General features: G+C 34.9%; 1 protein-coding gene and 1 long non-coding RNA gene across 3 annotated transcripts in view; one reads left to right on the top strand and one right to left on the bottom strand.

Annotated features, from left to right (window-relative positions):
* LOC135198140 (uncharacterized) overlaps positions 1-16667 on the top strand; it is a 78257-nt gene extending 61590 nt beyond the window's left edge. The window contains exons 1-8 of one of the 2 annotated variants that reach the window (XM_064225620.1): positions 1122-1288; positions 6245-6363; positions 6622-6806; positions 7238-7379; positions 8679-8803; positions 10092-10190; positions 10806-11012; positions 12838-16667. In XM_064225620.1, coding sequence (XP_064081690.1) covers positions 1137-1288; positions 6245-6363; positions 6622-6806; positions 7238-7379; positions 8679-8803; positions 10092-10190; positions 10806-11012; positions 12838-12954 — 1146 coding nt within the window. In that variant the 5' untranslated portion in view covers positions 1122-1136 and the 3' untranslated portion in view covers positions 12955-16667. Of the gene's footprint in view, positions 1-1121; positions 1289-6244; positions 6364-6621; positions 6807-7237; positions 7380-8678; positions 8804-10091; positions 10191-10805; positions 11013-12837 lie in introns of those variants that run through there. The other variant, XM_064225619.1, reaches the window with a different exon arrangement.
* Positions 1-17134, bottom strand: part of LOC135198141 (uncharacterized) — a 171853-nt gene that overhangs the window by 93956 nt on the left and 60763 nt on the right. The gene's annotated exons all lie outside the window — the stretch shown is intronic.

Genomic DNA, 17134 nt, shown 5'->3' with positions numbered 1-17134 from the left:
GTGCGTCTCAATCTATTTTTCACTTATTTGCCTCACGTCTTTTGCTTCTCATCTCTTGCCATTGTGTGTACGCACTAATTACTTTAGAAAGGCTGGTAACAATGCTGTGAAAGGCACAGCATATAAGATGAAACATGACATCATCGTATAATTCCGACTGCTGGGATAAATGAACGCTGGAATACGTGATGGCAAGATTTATGTACCCAGTAAGTGCTCTTATGTCTATGACAAATATAATTAAGGCGATACTTTATAAGCCAGCCATTAAGACATAAACACGAAAAACGTATATACATCGATAAAATAAATACAGTACAAGAAAAGGATCACGTCAGAACTACAAAGAAGAAGAAGAAGAAGAAGAAGAAGAAGAAGAAGAAGAAGAAGAAGAAGAAGAAGAAGAAGAAGCGCGAAGTGACACCGAACAGCTATATTTCTAAATGGTATGAAACAAAATTGATGAAATACGAGAACTCAGAAAATCACCAAATTGATATATCACTCCTAACAGAAGCCTGGAATCTGGATAAGAAGCGACATATAAAAGAGTAAAGGAAATATAGACGAAATGTTACACATGAATTTGATCCAAGAACCAATGGTGGGTAAACACGGAACAAGAAGTTACTCAAGAAAACCGTAAACACGGGGAGCCATTAGAACCAAACACAAAATAAACAATAAATTCAAAAGTTCTTTTCATAATTCACTTTCTACGATTCCAGTTAACTAATGCCGGCATGCTTTTGGATAAACACGATTGTTCTTTACGAGAATGCTGTACACAATGGCGTGTCAGGAGTTACTATTGCAATTGCGTTGGTCGGCCACCTATATAATCTAGAATGACCAAGCCGTTTCATTCCATCCGTCAGAATAAAGGAACTCTGGATTTTCTATTCTTCAATACGTTATTTTTGTTTTTGAGAAATTTACTTAAGTCTCCCATGGGACAAAAATAGCAACTGCAGAACTTGAATCTGTAGACTGCTGCTACATGGACCGAGAACAATCCTATAAAAAAAGACGCGATATTTTGTTCCTAAATTAACAGCTACACCACGATTTCGCAAATCTTGTCTTTTACAATATGTTTCAAAGCATCTGTTGATATATAATGTTGAGTTCAAACGATGAATGAAACTTTACGCTTCTGGCGCTTCTTTTTGATAATGTTTGTTTACATCCTATCAGCTGATCATCGTACTCTACTCGGAAAGGCAACGTGTGCGGTGTGCCGCTTGGGGTATGGTACAGCACAGGTGCTGCGGTTTGTTTTCCTCAGGTAATCATTTATGTTGCCAAACACTTGATAATTCGAGAGTTAGGTTCATATCCGTTCTAAGATTTGCTTAAAATTGATTCTTTAATAATTTCTGGGACGTATAGTAGCCTAGTACCTAGGTAGTTCGCAGTTCTATGCTACAGCACGTTGAACAAAGTAAGTTCGGCTATCGTTGTTTCTACATAATATAGTACTATGATTGTGATCTCTTATACTTCTCTGCTGACGTGATGCTGATAGAAATGAAATAAGTATATCAACCCTACACCTTATTTTTCTGTAGATACCCTGCATTGAACCGTTTTCCCGATACCTAGGGTAAAAAACCGCATGGTACAGGGGTGGACCATGTACGATCAATGTGTACAACCCCCAAAAAAGTACATTATAACGCGTCCTGACATCGGAGATGGGCATCAGACGCGACTTGTTGTTGGTGAGAAACGGAGCTAAAGACCTCTACTCCGGTGTCAGGACGCGTTATAATGTACTTTTCTTGGGGTTGTACACATTGATCGTACATGGTCCACCCCTGTACCATGCGGTTTTTTACCCTACTAGCCTTGCATGCAGTGAGATTGTAATTTTTGAACTTGCAGGTTAATTTTGAAGGGATCTGCCATAGGTAACTAGGCCATACTTTATGTACTATTTATACTGTAGGTTTATCCACTGTGTTACATTAACTCTGGTGGAACTACTATGAGGTTGCTCCATATCGGGTATTACCTACTTGGAAATTGACTTTTCCTATAGTAAATTTAACTTTTTTATTTTGTCGGTCAACTGTAACTAACCGGTAGGTAATTAACCTCAGAACACTGATAGGTTAGTGTATGCTGGCAATCCTGGAATGCTATCACACATGCGTAGTGTTATAGGGCAGCTTTTAGTAAAAAATGGAGTTTCCTCACTGGAAGTCCTTGGCTAAGTAACACGGCCTACTAGGTTAGGTTAGGGTAGAGTACGTTAGTATGGTTACTTTCTTAATGGGTTTCTTTGGACAATCCCTTCTTGAACATATGGCTCCCTTATGACTTCCAGGGTGGCCATCATAACATCATGATGTCTGTTCCATCTCCCTGTGCTTTACCCCACCCAAAAATCCCTGTTTCATAGGGTCCTTGATAAAGATGTGAGGCTAATGATTGACCAAAATTAAAAATAATCTGTGCGGAGGTACCCTGTAGCTTTACCTTGACATTTTGTCATTTCATAAGCTCGTAGCCTAATTATATGGGTCTAGAATAGTCTGCAATAACACTTTTCATCTCTGCAAAAATGCTGGACTAATCAGAAACTGGGAGAGGGTAGTTATTGTGCAAGTCTTTTAGAATTTGTGAAATGTTTTCCATATTCGTTGCAAAACCCTTTTTTACCTACAGCATAACGATCATTGAAAACGAATACCTAACAAGACATTGGTATGAAGCAGAAATAAATTTTGTTTGCTGATAAGCTGCCATATGTGTTGCTGTTAATTCCCTGAAGGTATTTGCTGCTGTTGTGGTTTGTTTGTGTGTTTGTTTTTGTATGGTGCTTTTACGTTGCATGGAACCAGTGGTTATTCAGCAACGGGACCAACAGCTTTACGTGACTTCCGAACCACGTCGAGAGTGAACTTCTATCACCAGAAATATACATCTCTCACTCCTCAATGGAATGGCCGAGAATCGAACCCGCGACCACTGAGGTGGGACGCTAATACCATACCAACCATGCCGCTGAGGCGCGTTATTGTTTGTTAGTTGTTTTGAGACTATAACCTTAGAATATTCACTGTAAATTAGGACAGGATGGATCCCTGTAATTAGCTTGATTGATTATGATGTGCAGTTCACAGACTTTTCCTTTTAGTAACTTGCTACAATTTTTGGCTTTACTTTTCAATTTCCTACAGTTATCATTCAGTTTAAACCCTTTTCCCATTGAACTGGTATTATTGTTGGGTTGGTAGAGAAGGGGCCTTTACTACTGAATTATTTATTTCTATCAGAACTGTTTACCAGATTCACAAGTGTCTCAACTTAATCAAAAACATTTTAATTATATGCTTTGTCAGTTTTTGTCAAACAGGTCTTACTATGGAAAAGACTTACAGATGGTAACTCATGCAACTATAACTCAAAAACTACTTTATAATAAATATGGGGCCAAAAGTCAAGAAAAATTATAATTTCTGCTTCATATTGGTATCTTGGTAATTATACTTATATTATGAAAATCAGTACGCCACAAGACAACTGAAGTATTTGCAACTGACAAGGTAGAAAGAAAATACAAAACAGAAATAAGTGTTACATTAAAGCAGATTGCACACCTGTTATCTCTCACCTTTTTTTGGTATTCTCTTAAGTCAAGTGTTTTTTTACTTCTCACAGTTTACCTTCTTTTTTCCCCCCCCCCCCCCCCCCCCCCCCCCCCCCCCCCCCCCCCCCCCCCCCCCCCCCCCCCCCCCGCCCCCCACCCCCCCCCCCCCCCCCCCCCCCCCCCCCCCCCCCCCCCCCCCCCCCCCCCCCCCCCCCCCCCCCCCCCCACCCCCCCCCCCCCCCCCCCCCCCCACACAGAGCTTACCCCCCCCCCGCCCCCCCCCCCCCCCCCCCCCCCCCCCCCCCCCCCCCCCCCCCCCCCCCCCCCCCCCCCCCTCCCCCCCCCCCCCCCCCCCCCCCCCCCCCCCCCCCCCCCCCCCCCCCCCCCACCCCCCCCCCCCCCCCCCCCCCCCCCCCCCCCCCCCCCCCCCCCTTCAACTATAAACTACCTTACATTAGTTGAGGTGAAATTTGCAAACCTGGTGTATTAACATAAGATGGCCTTGTCAGATATTTTACTAGTTCAAGCATAGTAGAATGAGTAAATGTAGGCTAACACTGTTATTCCACTAAAGTTTTTTTTGCAGCCTTTTTAAATACTACTCAGTATAAACGCCACCCCTCTATCTCTTTTTCTAAACACAAAAGATCTACTAACAGGTACACAAGTAAAAAAAACCTGCACTGTCAACTGGCTTACCAATGCTATTATCATTCCATTGACTTTGATAAAATGGAAGTATAAATCAGATGACATTTATTGCTCCTCGTCGAGTGTCACACTCCTTAATTGGACATCAGCGATTGGTAGCAGTAAATAAATGTTAGTGCATACTGCATAATTCATTTTGGAGAATCGGTTTTCTTCTGAATGTATTACTAGTTGTTGAGTTGTGACACTGGTTGCAGGTGGCTGTTGATTTTTTTTTCTTGCAAAATTCATGAATTTGTTTTGCTTCCAAGATATGATGAATTTTTCTTTAATACACATCCAGACTTAGATTTTGTGATGAAAATTATAGAATTATTTAAGTCTGGGGTAAAATAGTACAGATATGCACTAAATTCAATTTTTACAATCTTTATGCCACAATTCTCTTGTGCTGTATTATTTCCACAATTCTTTTTCAAACTATTGTATTGTATTTGTACAGTTTTTAATGTTAATGTATGCAGCCTTAGGCTAGTTTGACATTCTTCTTCTTGTTTTGTATATGATTTCAGTCAATGGCACTATTCAGACCTCCCCTTAGCTGAGAAGGATTTTCATTAATCAACTGATCATTCAGTAATGCTCCAGATTTGCGACAGACATTCCTGTGTGCAGTGAGGAAAACATGAGTCATTATATACACTGAAAAATAGTCACAGTTGGCCTTTTTATGAGTGGGTAATTAATTCCAAGGTCCCTTCACTCACATTGTAAACTGAAAAATGTGTCCAATAATGAACCATATATATGTTGTGTTTTTAAAGTATGTGTGGGTATGGTAACATTTATTTTAAAAACTTAAAATACTTAGCAAAATAGACTCAAGTAACCTAGCCAGCCCTTCAACTCAACAGGTTCCTTCAATTATTTTGTGTTTTGCTAGGCTATCTTTTTTTTTTAACCGATGCATTTCCAAGATAAATATCGTAAGCTGAATAATAAATGTAAGTTACAGCTTATCTTTAGCTAAAAATTACATGGAATTATAGTCAGTTAAGGGATATCTTGAATGTTCAAGTGTAGGCTACATAATGAAGATATTGCCATTTATCAAAATGCCATTTATCAAAAAGCTAAACACCTAATGCACTTGAGAAGTTTAGGGGATAGTATACCACATTACAATGCATAATTGCAATGTAATAAAAGTAACATCAGTTTAGTAGTGGTTAACAAAGCAACCTGATATAAGAATAAAACTCCTATGCTTCTGTATGCAGCAGAAATAGGACACCTACAAAAAATGAAGATTCTGTGATATGAATGCAAATTGCCGAGGTTTAATTCTGAGGTGCACTTGGATGATAGCAGAGAGATGTGGTGTTTAGATAAAAAAAAAAAAATACAGATTGATGGTTTGGACATATAGTGAGAAGCAAAGACAAGTGCTGTAATCTGTTATAAAAATGGCAGGATGCTGACCAGTTAAGAAGGCCCAAAAAAATCAAAGGGTATCTATGAAGGCACAGTCCAGAAGTAATTTCTGGCAAAAAAAAAAAAAAAAAAAAAAAAAAAAAAAAAAACAAAAAAAAAAAAAAAAAAAAAAAAAAAAAAAAAAACACACACACACACTACACACACACACACACACACACACACACACACAAGATAGAAGGGAAGGAGAACTCATCAGAAAATGAATCCTATATAAGGAAAACTGAACCAAAAAAATGTGAATGATGCCGGTGGGTCTATAATAGTGTTTTAAAATTTCATGATGATGATGGGTCTATTATGTATAGTGTTTTAAAATTTTCCAGCTTGGCGCTAGTAAATCCTAATGTTAAGACCTCAGGTTTGTTAGTTATGAAAAATACAAATTAGTTACAAATTTGGTATTTTGCACACAAATTGAATCTCAAGATTGAAAACTGTGTTTCATTAATAATTTCATCTGTACATATTAACACTTGTGTCCTTTTGATGACTTTGCAGGTGGAGTATGGACCTAAAAGGAGCGCAGGAGGCATTCCTGGCAGTACTGCAGCAAATTCCACAGCCTGAAACACGTAAAGCTTTTCTGGCCTGGGTAGATGACACATTCATTAGAGGAGGTAAGATTTTATGTATTCTCTTACATAATAATTTTCCTAATAGTAGTTTTGTATCTTATTTGTACAGTATTCTCTATGACTGGAATTCTTCATTGAAACCCACTAGAGTGCCAGAGATCTTGATAGAAGCAAGTTGAAATAGTTTTGTAAAATTCAGTGATTTTTGTGATCTTCAAGTTTAGCAGTTTATCAGATGGTGAGAATTTTCTTCTCATAATGACTACTTTCAAAGTACTAATAACATTTTGGTTCTTGCAGTTCCACCACCAACACTGATGGTGTGTCCACCTCCCTGTCCACCACCACAACTGGTCCAGGCTTGCACTCCTGATCATAACTCAGGAGATTTAAAGCTGCGTAAGATTGCTGATGACTTGAGGGAGATTATGCCACTGAATGCCATTTTGCCATCAGAACAGATCACTTTCCCATCTGTTGGAGAAGTATGTACTAATGTACAGTAGTATACAGTAATTATAATGAGAACAACTTTATCGACTTGTGGTTAATTTGTAAATTGCCAATTATGATAAGTGTTGTTAAAATCATTTGGTTTTCCTTGTAATTCACACTCTCTTTATAATTAAAGTGCAGTTTTTCAGTGTGTTATGAATATGATGTAAGACTGATTATCCTGTTGTTCTCAGTTTACTGAAAATGTAATTAACATAGTAAAAAATGTAATGTCACATTTATTACTTCTCACATAGTTCATTTTCATAAACAGCTTATCATTGTTATTGAACCATCAAATTTAGGTTGTTCATTATTATAACATCATAATCCATGTGTGTGTAAGTTATTGGTGAATACAAATTACATCATCTGTTTTTGGTGTGGGAAACCAATTTGCAATTTCAACTTTTCTTTCCAGAATGCAGACTGTGATCCAACACACACACTCCATGTTGATGCATTTCTTTATGATGAAGACATGGTCGATGAGCTCTGTGATACCGGAGAGCTAGCAAGAAATTATTGTGTGGACTGTTCTTCACATAACACACAACCAATAAGTGAGTTAATTAGCTGCACCTAAGCAGTTTTAGCTTGCAGGAGGTTTTGGCATTCCTAGGGACTTTCTGGACAGATGTTTTGTAGTGATTCTTATTGTATCCTTTTCCTGATATGTTGCTGAGTTTTTGGTTGTCATTTAAGTTCATGAGTTACTGGGTAATTCCAATTGTTTTTGTGTTATTTTTCATACATGATAATAGTTGAAACTGAAAACTTTTAGCTAATGAAAAAGTTGACATTAAAAGTTTTGAACTGAGGGACAATGTTGACTAAAAATTGATACCATCTTTGAAATGTAGGACTGAAATGTAGGACAATGTTCAGACTCAAAAACTTCAACAGTAGGACAATGCTGAATATTACTGGGTTTTAACAACAAAAAGCTTTTGACAGACAACGTTGACACTCAAAAGCTTATGTACTTTTCTAGAGTTATTGAATTAGAATTTATACTAATTTTTTCCCACTTATAATACTATGTCTTACTAAATTGTTTTATTGAATTCATGGCTTAATACATGTATTAAGCCCATGTATTCAGGGCCGGGTACCAAGAAATAACTATGGGTGAAAAGAAAAGAGGAAAATACCTATCATAAGGAGGGATAAGTTAATGATAACATAGAAAAAAGACAATGCTGGGTAGAAAAATTTTGTTAAGACATGAATAAGAGATATGTGCTTATGAATTAATTCACAGTTTTGATGTGGAATCATTCATGAAGAAACTTAGGCCTGGAGATTGAACAAGTTATTTGCTTCAAATTAATTTTTTCTTGTACAAATTCATCCCTAATATATACATCATATTCAGCATGCATGCTCCTTTACAGAAATTTTTAGTAATAGTCATAAAAAATTTAGAAAGTAAAGAAACAAAAGTGAAATCAATGATGGACAACAAACATACAAGAGGTGCTTATATATTTTCACATTTCTTGTACCATCCATGACTCAGTACCTTTCATTCACACAGGGTACTTAGCAAGTCGCAGTCTTCAACTGCTAACATTACCTATAGTATAAAAATTATTACATAAAATAAAATCATAAAAAAATTTAAAAGAATTCATTCTATATGTACACAAATAAACTACCACAAATATCTGCCCCTACTACTGTATATTGTAAGTCTTCAGGATACATGAAGAACCTTCTCAATATACTTAGGGTGTGTAATATTTATGATAGTCAGGGCCATTGTATATTCAACGAAATATTTACATATATACAAACATTACAAGTACTGTGCAGGAGCATAAAAGTACTGTAACAACTCTTGTTTTGTTTTTTTTCAGCATACATCAGCCATTCTGCTTCAAGAGAAAGATTAGCCTATATTTTTCGAGCTTTGCTGCCACCCATACCAGAAGACACTATATTACTTGACATTGGCTCTAGATTAGGTGCTGTGTTATATGGGGTGAGTATGATCAATTTAATCTAATTCAACTAATGTGATGGGTGAGAATGGTGAAGAAAATGTATTACTTCAAAGAGTAGTTTGTAGTATTCATAACTCATTCATAGTTCTTGTAATTCTTTCTAAAACGTGATTGAAAGTAAAGAATGCATAATTTTGAACTGAATGAAATATGTTAATATTATATACAATAAAAGAATGACTCAGTTATATTTCTAAAGGCAAAATCATAGTAATGGATAAACAAAAGCCTTTACATTTACCCCAGGCCAAGGTTGTTTCTATATGGAATCCTGTGTATGAAATTACTGTCACACAGAGGTTTTACTGCCTTCTTTCTATATTATGCCCCTCAACATGACAAATTTTAAATAAATTTCTATTTTTCACAACTAACAAACTTGAGGTCTTAACTTAAGGGGATTTGTTCAAGTGCCTAGCTGGAGTGAGGTTATTAATCTATATATGGGCCCAACACTTAGTGTGTTATGTGCCACTCACTAGACTATGCCATTATATCTGTTATTGCTGTTTCCATGTAACTAGTATATTATTATGACTATTGATGATTTTTCTATTTACATCCTCTTGTTGTTCTCATTTACTATAGCCATTTCAGGGCATTCCTTACACCTGCTCTTGTTAAAGGTCCAGTCACACAGACAATTTTTTTTCTTGCCAGTAAGGGCATCAAAAAGTGCGAATGTTGTTACACGGGCTAAAATGTTTTATGCTTTTAAATTAATTTTTCTTATTTGAAATACTAGGTAGATATACAAAACTCTTTATTCTAATAAATTCATTTTTCTTAATTCGGATATAGGTGAACATACCAAAACAATCATTATTGTAAATACATTACATTTATCAATGAAAACTGCATGCTAATAGAACAATAGTTCCATAGTTTTGGCTAAAATAAGACTAGCCAACCTGCTATGGACCTAGCCTTTACTAAGAAATTATTCTCCATGATTCTGTTGCACTAATTTAACATGTTATTGTTGGTTGGGAATATATTGGAGGCCATCTTCTGCATGAGAAAATTACCTATCTTTGGCTGCATCATGACAACATGAGCATCATTGGTTATGCCAACACTATTGGCTACTTAGTGGAAACTGGTGGTAAGAGGCACCTGATCAGTCTATGCAGTTTATAAGTAAACATTACATTCTTTTTCATGACTGAAGAAACTTATTTAGCCATCTAAAATGATATAGGAATTATGAATGTAGAGCTACAAGAGTGATTTATTACAATAATGTTTTCTCTTTTTCTTTTTCAGGCTCATGTATATACAAAATGTCAGAGAATAGTTGGAGTAGAGGTTAACCAAGATTTATGCCAAGTTCAGCAAACAATAATTAACAAATATCAGTTCCAAGTAAGCACTGGATTATTTCTTCACTTTTCTGTGCCAAAATCAAGATTTTTAGAGTTTTTTCCTTTCCATCATGAATGTTTTTGGTATAAAGGATCCCAAGCATTTCATCCCTATAGCATATACTACATGCTTGTTTTGTTATTGTGTATTTAGCCATATTTCACATGCTGTTGACATACATATGTATATTTGCAATGACCATTATTTTATATTGTCAGTCCTGTTAATGCCAATTTAGCATCATAAAGCTAGTTGTAAGGGATAAACAACACTTTTTGGTGTGATGAATCTGCTGTATATCAAAAGCATCATAACTACCACAGGAGTATGACATCTTTGCTATAATAGGAAAATCTGTATTGAAGTTGGCCACTGATTTCATTATAATTGTTTATTGCTACATTGTTGATACTGTACATAATTCTGTTATTTTATATTCTCAAACTGGTTGGGCTTGCCTTTTGTAAAACAAATACTGTGACCAAATGATGGCCACCAGTGATTTTATACCTTATCTCAACTAATATGTATGCATAATAATTTGAAAAAAATTTCAAGAGGACTTCTCAAAATTCAATTTTTTTGTTGACTGAAATACATACTTTGTGTTTACAGGATCGAATTCAGGTAATTGCAGGAGATATCCAAGAACAGGGTGAGGTGGTACGTGCAGCTGACATTATAGTTCTTAACAATGTTTTTGAGTTCTTCATGCCAGCCACTGTCCAGGCTCGTGTATGGGCATTCCTTCGTTCGAATACCAAAAAAGGCTGCCTACTTGTGACTATACCTGCTTTAGAAGACTCATTACAGTATGTAGAGGTATGTATTCTGAATGTGCATTTTCTTTACATTACTGGCATGCTTTTAAGGTATCTGAACAAATAAGCTTGTTGCAATACAGTTGTATTTGATTTACATGAGTAAGATTCTGTAATTAAATTGTTATCGATACCTTCCATTCAAAAACTATGTGTATTTGTTGGAAATACAAACCATTACCTTACTATAACGTGTCATTTGATATACTAATTGCAGACCACTAAGAATTTACAAAAGATTGCTCTCAAGCATCATCATTTTAAAGTACCTTAAAAATAATACAGTTAATTGTAGATTCTCATGTGACTCAAGCAAAGAATTTGATCATGGTGGATAAAGGAAAATAGAAGCAATTTCAAGCTGAGGAAGTTGGACAGACAGGTGGGAAGAGACTCAAGAGAATGAAAAGCTAAATGCTGAAAGCAATACAACTATAGGTTAAAGTCACTGCAAAGAATCTGAAGTACCATCTATAGTATGTTAATCATGGCATACAGTAGGCGTAACTGGTACCCTTCTATTGGGATTCTTCCAAATACAGTGTCTTCATAAAATATGGTGATGTATATGATAATAACAGATTAACCTGTAGTAGGACTGTGGTGTCCATTCTAAAAGGGGCACAATGAAGTAATCTCTTAAAGTGGTCTTACTCGTGTGACCCATTGATAGTTGATGAAAACCAACATGACCTAATCCCAAAGAGCAAGCAAGACATAAATAACATATTTGTCCAATTGTTACATAGTATTTAATTTGTTCTTTATTAAATAAAATATAAAATTTTATATGTATTTATGAAGCTTATGAGAATTATGATTTTCAGTTTGTGGCTGGTAAAAGTATTTGATGATAATAATCAGGATCCATATACATACAGTGTAATATGTACATGTAATTCTATCAACTAACAGATGGAGGACCACAATTATAAAATGTTCATGAAATTTTATCAACTAGCAGATGGAGGACCACAATTGCACTACATCATAATAGGTTTATATAAAAATGGAATTTAATTTTAAATTATTCCATATTCTGGATGATGATGATAACGATAGATTATAGTATGCATATTGTTTTGTATTATAATTTTTTTTACACAAGGTGTTTAATGGCAAAGAGGAGTTCTGGTATAGTATTGCATGGGTCACTGAACTGAATACATAAATGCAATACTAGTCAGTTTTGGTTCACTTTAATTATTTTGTTTGTGCAGTGTTCAACTAACACATTTTTAATTATCTGTAAAGAAAACTACCATGCTGGCTTTATCTGTCTGTCCAGACTTTTTTCTTTCCACACTTTATGTGTCCTCAATCAGATCTTAAAAACTCCTGAGGCTGGAGAGCTGCAAATTATTATGTTAAACATCCACCCTCCAATCATCAAACATATCAAATTGCAGCTGTCTAGCCTTTGCAGTTTTGACTTTATTCAAGCTTAAAATTGGCCATATTCATGCTTCTGGCAACAATATAGGACAGGCCACCACTGGTTGGTGGTTAAAGTTTCTTGGGCTGCGGCTCATACAGCATTATACTGAGACCACCGAAAGATTGGTTTATTTTCGGTGGCTTTGATTATACTACGTTATCCCGGCTGTACACAAAACTTGAATGCACCGAGGAAACTTCAGCACATTTTTTACTTGCTAAATATAAAATCTCAACCCATACGAGTTGCAAAAATTTAACTATGACGCTTGGTCAAAATACAAAAGAATATTTTAGTTATGATAATTTTAATGGAGAAGGATATGAAGCTGAATTCCAGCATAGTAAAAAAAAAAAATAATAATAATTTGCATACCTTATCCTTTCAGTGTGGTTTCCGTCTTCAGGAATGGGTCAGAGAGGTCCCACCCCATGATCCCAACATCACAGCACCCTTTGATTTTCAGAGTGAAACCTCAGAAGTCAAACTTTATCAAGTCATATGAGAGTTAGCATTGTAACCTAGGTAGTGTTATTGGTATGTATAAAAGTCAGTGGAAAGAATTGTACTGGTTTGCTCAGTATAGAGCCACAATTATCATCTTATGGTAATGAGTGGCAGTTAATTGAGATCGAATCTACTTGTCTTGCTTTGTTAATGAATGGAATTCAGTCAGGAATGAGCTGCAATGTAGAGAATAATTTTTAAAAGAAATCTGACTGTATCCCTCTTGCCAAAGATTTGAGCATTTTGGATGTTCATTTTTATGTGATGTCATCAAATTGTAGAAAGATTGTTCCATATGTGCTGTTTTAAGTACATAAAGTTATGTATATAGTATGAAAGTGCCATGTCTAATGGTTTTTGCCTTAAAGCACGTCCGGGCGTTTCTCATTTTATTTTTTATCTGGAGTTGCAGCACAGAAACATGCAAGTGTCTAAAATTTTGTCTTTAAATGCTAAATTTGGATTGTAGTAATCCAGATCTTTTGTTACACCAAATTGCAATTTGGTTATACAAGGTTTGTTTCATGTTTTCCTTACTTTGGTGCCCTTATAATAGTGTCATTCACAGATGTCATTTTGAGCATAGTTTTCTATTTTGGCAATAAAGGGAGACATGTTTGTGCACTAAAAATATTTTTCTGTTATGGTGATAGGCAAAAGCTTTTAATTATATATACGTATGTACCAGACTTGAAAGTATGAAGGGAAGCTGTATTGCTTTTCCACATGTGCCTTAACATTTTTTTTTTCTTCAGAAAAGTAATGATTCTGCACTATCATGCAATGATTGTTAGTCATCCATATGATGTATATGTTGACCTTTTGTGAGAATCTTACATGAAAGCCATGTAGTACAATGCTTGAAAGTACATGGCTCTGGAGATAAGATTTATCATATCAATTAACATTTCATGAGAATTTGTGCTTTCAATTTGTATCTATATTTATTATTTATTGGCATATGCCATAGAGTATTTTCTATAAATGTTGAATGAATCAGCATTACAGTTCATTAGATCTCATATGATGAAAGTTTGTAGTCACAGAAGGTAATATTTGAACTTGAAACATTTGAAAATTTTATGAGGAATAATGGAAACATTTCATCTGTATTGTAGTACAGACGAACATATTAACATATAACCTTTCTTTTACATCTCTACCCACAATTGCAGTACATAATCCTTACAATGTGATTCCTTTCACCCTTTATCAAAATATCTTCTCATTTCTGAGCTCTGACAAGAATTTTACACTTTTGTATGCTTTATTTCTGTTTGTGTAACTGAATTATCTCAAGGCTTTTTCTTCTCAATAACTTATTTTCTATTAATTTGAGGTAAATAATTGGGTCCACATGTTATTGTTACACTTAATCATGTTTGTATTTTCTAATCAATCACTTTTGTTGGTGAAGAAGAATTCATGAGTTTTTGGTACTCTAAATGTATACATACTGCAAATGCCATTCCTTTTATCACATTGTAACAGAGTTTATTTTTACAGCTTTGCACAAGCCAGTTAGAGGCTTCTTACTGGTTACAGCTAACAGCATTATTCCATGCTTATGTTAGTTACATCTGAATATTTTATCTTCAAATTAGCCCATTAGTCGTATTAAAAGGGTGTATCATTTAAAAGCTTTTTATTTTTTTGCGTAATAAAATAGCATTGGTTTGAAGGATTTATTCTAATGTAGATCTTTCATTTATGTCTTACTCCAATTTTGACAGTTCAGCCTGTAAAGACATCCATTTTCAAAATTGGTCTATAGATGGGATATTCTTCATAACTTTAATTCATGTGTCAATTAAGAAGACTAAGAGTGACACAGGTGGCCTGGTTTTACCATTCAATGATGATAACACTTGTGAACCTCATAGTGTTTGTATTTTTCTGCATTTGAACTTATTCACATCAGCTTAGAGTCAATACAGATCCTTGTCAGCATATTATCTACCCAGCCTGGTTAGCATTTAAACGTATATGTACTACCTATCTCTGGATAACATATTCAGCTCTTCTCTACTAAGCTGCAGAGCTTTGTGATGTCAATGCTTTTATGTGTTTTTTTTTATTTTTTTTTTTAATATTCATGGTGTTTGTTACAAAATTTATATATTTTGTTGCATATAAAGTTTGCCACCTCTGGTTTTTGAGCTCTGTAGTAAGTCATATGTAGTCTTGGGGATGCAACCATAAGGCTGTGAGTTTAAGCCCCAGCTGGGTCTAGCAAGGTAAATGCTAGATGTATAAAGAGTAAAGAGAGGTATTATATGTTTATATTGTGTCCATGGTTACAGTAAATGAACACTCCAATCAAGGAGGTTAATATGTTTAGTTCTTAAAAGCTTGGACCTAATTCACTTTTCAACCTCCACTGCTGTTTATTTTTCACGTACAATTTTGATTTTGTACGCAAGGTTTTAACTGTATACGTACAGGGGTTTTGAACTGTATTATCTCAGCCTTACAGTTATAACCACCAAAAAAAAGCCTGATTCCTCATTAGTTTTAACTATGGCATCATATGTCTATATATAAATAATACTTTGTCAGTTTCAATTTTAATTATGTCATTTTTATGTCCATGGTTTGCATTACTGTACAGTAGCATTATTTCATGAATGGTATGCAACGAAATATACAAAAAAAGCCAGGGAAAGACTGTACTCTTGAGGAAACTATTTTGCCAAATGATATGGATCTACTCAAGGGTGTCAGTTCTAGTGTCATATCTTCATCTTCTAACTGTTTGCATAAACAACTGAATAGAAAAAATGTTGTATTTTTTCTTCAAAAGCAGTCTAAATGAGAAGTTTGTACATTCATGATTTTAAATAAAATGATTAAAGAGTAGTTCATAAGATATGACATAGTACAATTATGCATACTACAGTATACTCATTAAAAAATACAAGTACGTACTATAACAACAGCATTTTTTCAAAGATGCTCTGTTGTTAAAAATATCATTTACTTCTGATCATTAGGAAGAATTTATCCTCATTGCTTGTTACTTGTTAGATGAAAGAAATATTCTGAGCAGTTTTGGATCAAGTTTCCACAAAACATAGAACTTGTTTCTAAAAATTGTGACTGAAACCTACACTTACAGCAATCTTTAGAGAAAGGTGAAAAAGAATCTTAGAACTGTTTATTAGTTCTAATGCAATAGCGTATGAATTTACATATAAAAATTTAAGAAAATTTCAGTATTCCATCAGCGATACTGACTTAGTCTGCAAATCTATGATTTTAAACATTTATTTTATTCCCAACTTTCTTTCTTTGAGGATTTCTTGCACAGACTTTGACTTTATATTATATTTTCTCCCTTCATCTATAGCAAGGTGACTTTAAAAATTTGCTTTTTTTATGTTGAAAAATTGCACGAATTGTAGTGATTTAAGTTTTTCTTTTGCAATTTATCATTTTGCAGCAAACCTTTTTGTTTTAAGTCTACATTGCCGTCTGCTTTCGTAACACAGTGTTGTCCTTTGCCTTATTGTATTATCATATTTGTAAAGACTTTTGAACTTGATTACTTAAAGAATTGATGTAGAATACAATTACAGTATAGCTTACCATGATGATGAGGCAGTAATACTTTTGTATGCGTTAACTGGTAGGATAATGTTATGTATGAGAAATATTTTTTGTAAAACACAGACTTTTTATAACTGCAAAAAATAGATAGCTTAAAGGCTTTATGTACATTTACTTCTTCCTAATTTTGTTGCATCGCATAATCAAATTATGTGCAGTACTGAGTCTGATCTTGACACACTGACCGTGTATTCTTGAGACACTGCAATACACAATAGTATGTCTGTTCCCTTACTTGCAAGGGGTAAAGAAACTACTCAGGCACAATATCTTGATTAAATGTGACTCATAAAAAAATATCTCCACTTTCCAAGACTTGTGTTTAATGTGTACACTTCTATAATTAACTTCAAGTATGTCATGAACCAGAACAAATATCAGGTACTGAATTGAAATCCTAGAAAAAAATTCAGAATCTTCAACACTTACGTAAGTTTATCCAACTGTTACATTAAACTAATTTATTAGAAAAGATCTACTGCATTTACTAACTAAAATCCCTTGGGCCAGCCCAATGAGGTTAAGAGTCAACCCCCGGGATTCATGAGGATGAGGACCACAACCTGGCC

Source organism: Macrobrachium nipponense, chromosome 21, assembly GCF_015104395.2.
Source record: "Macrobrachium nipponense isolate FS-2020 chromosome 21, ASM1510439v2, whole genome shotgun sequence".
NCBI classification, from domain to species: Eukaryota; Metazoa; Arthropoda; class Malacostraca; order Decapoda; family Palaemonidae; genus Macrobrachium; species Macrobrachium nipponense.
The sequence above is the reverse complement of the archived record's forward strand: the minus strand, read 5'-3'. Positions and strand labels throughout refer to the sequence as shown.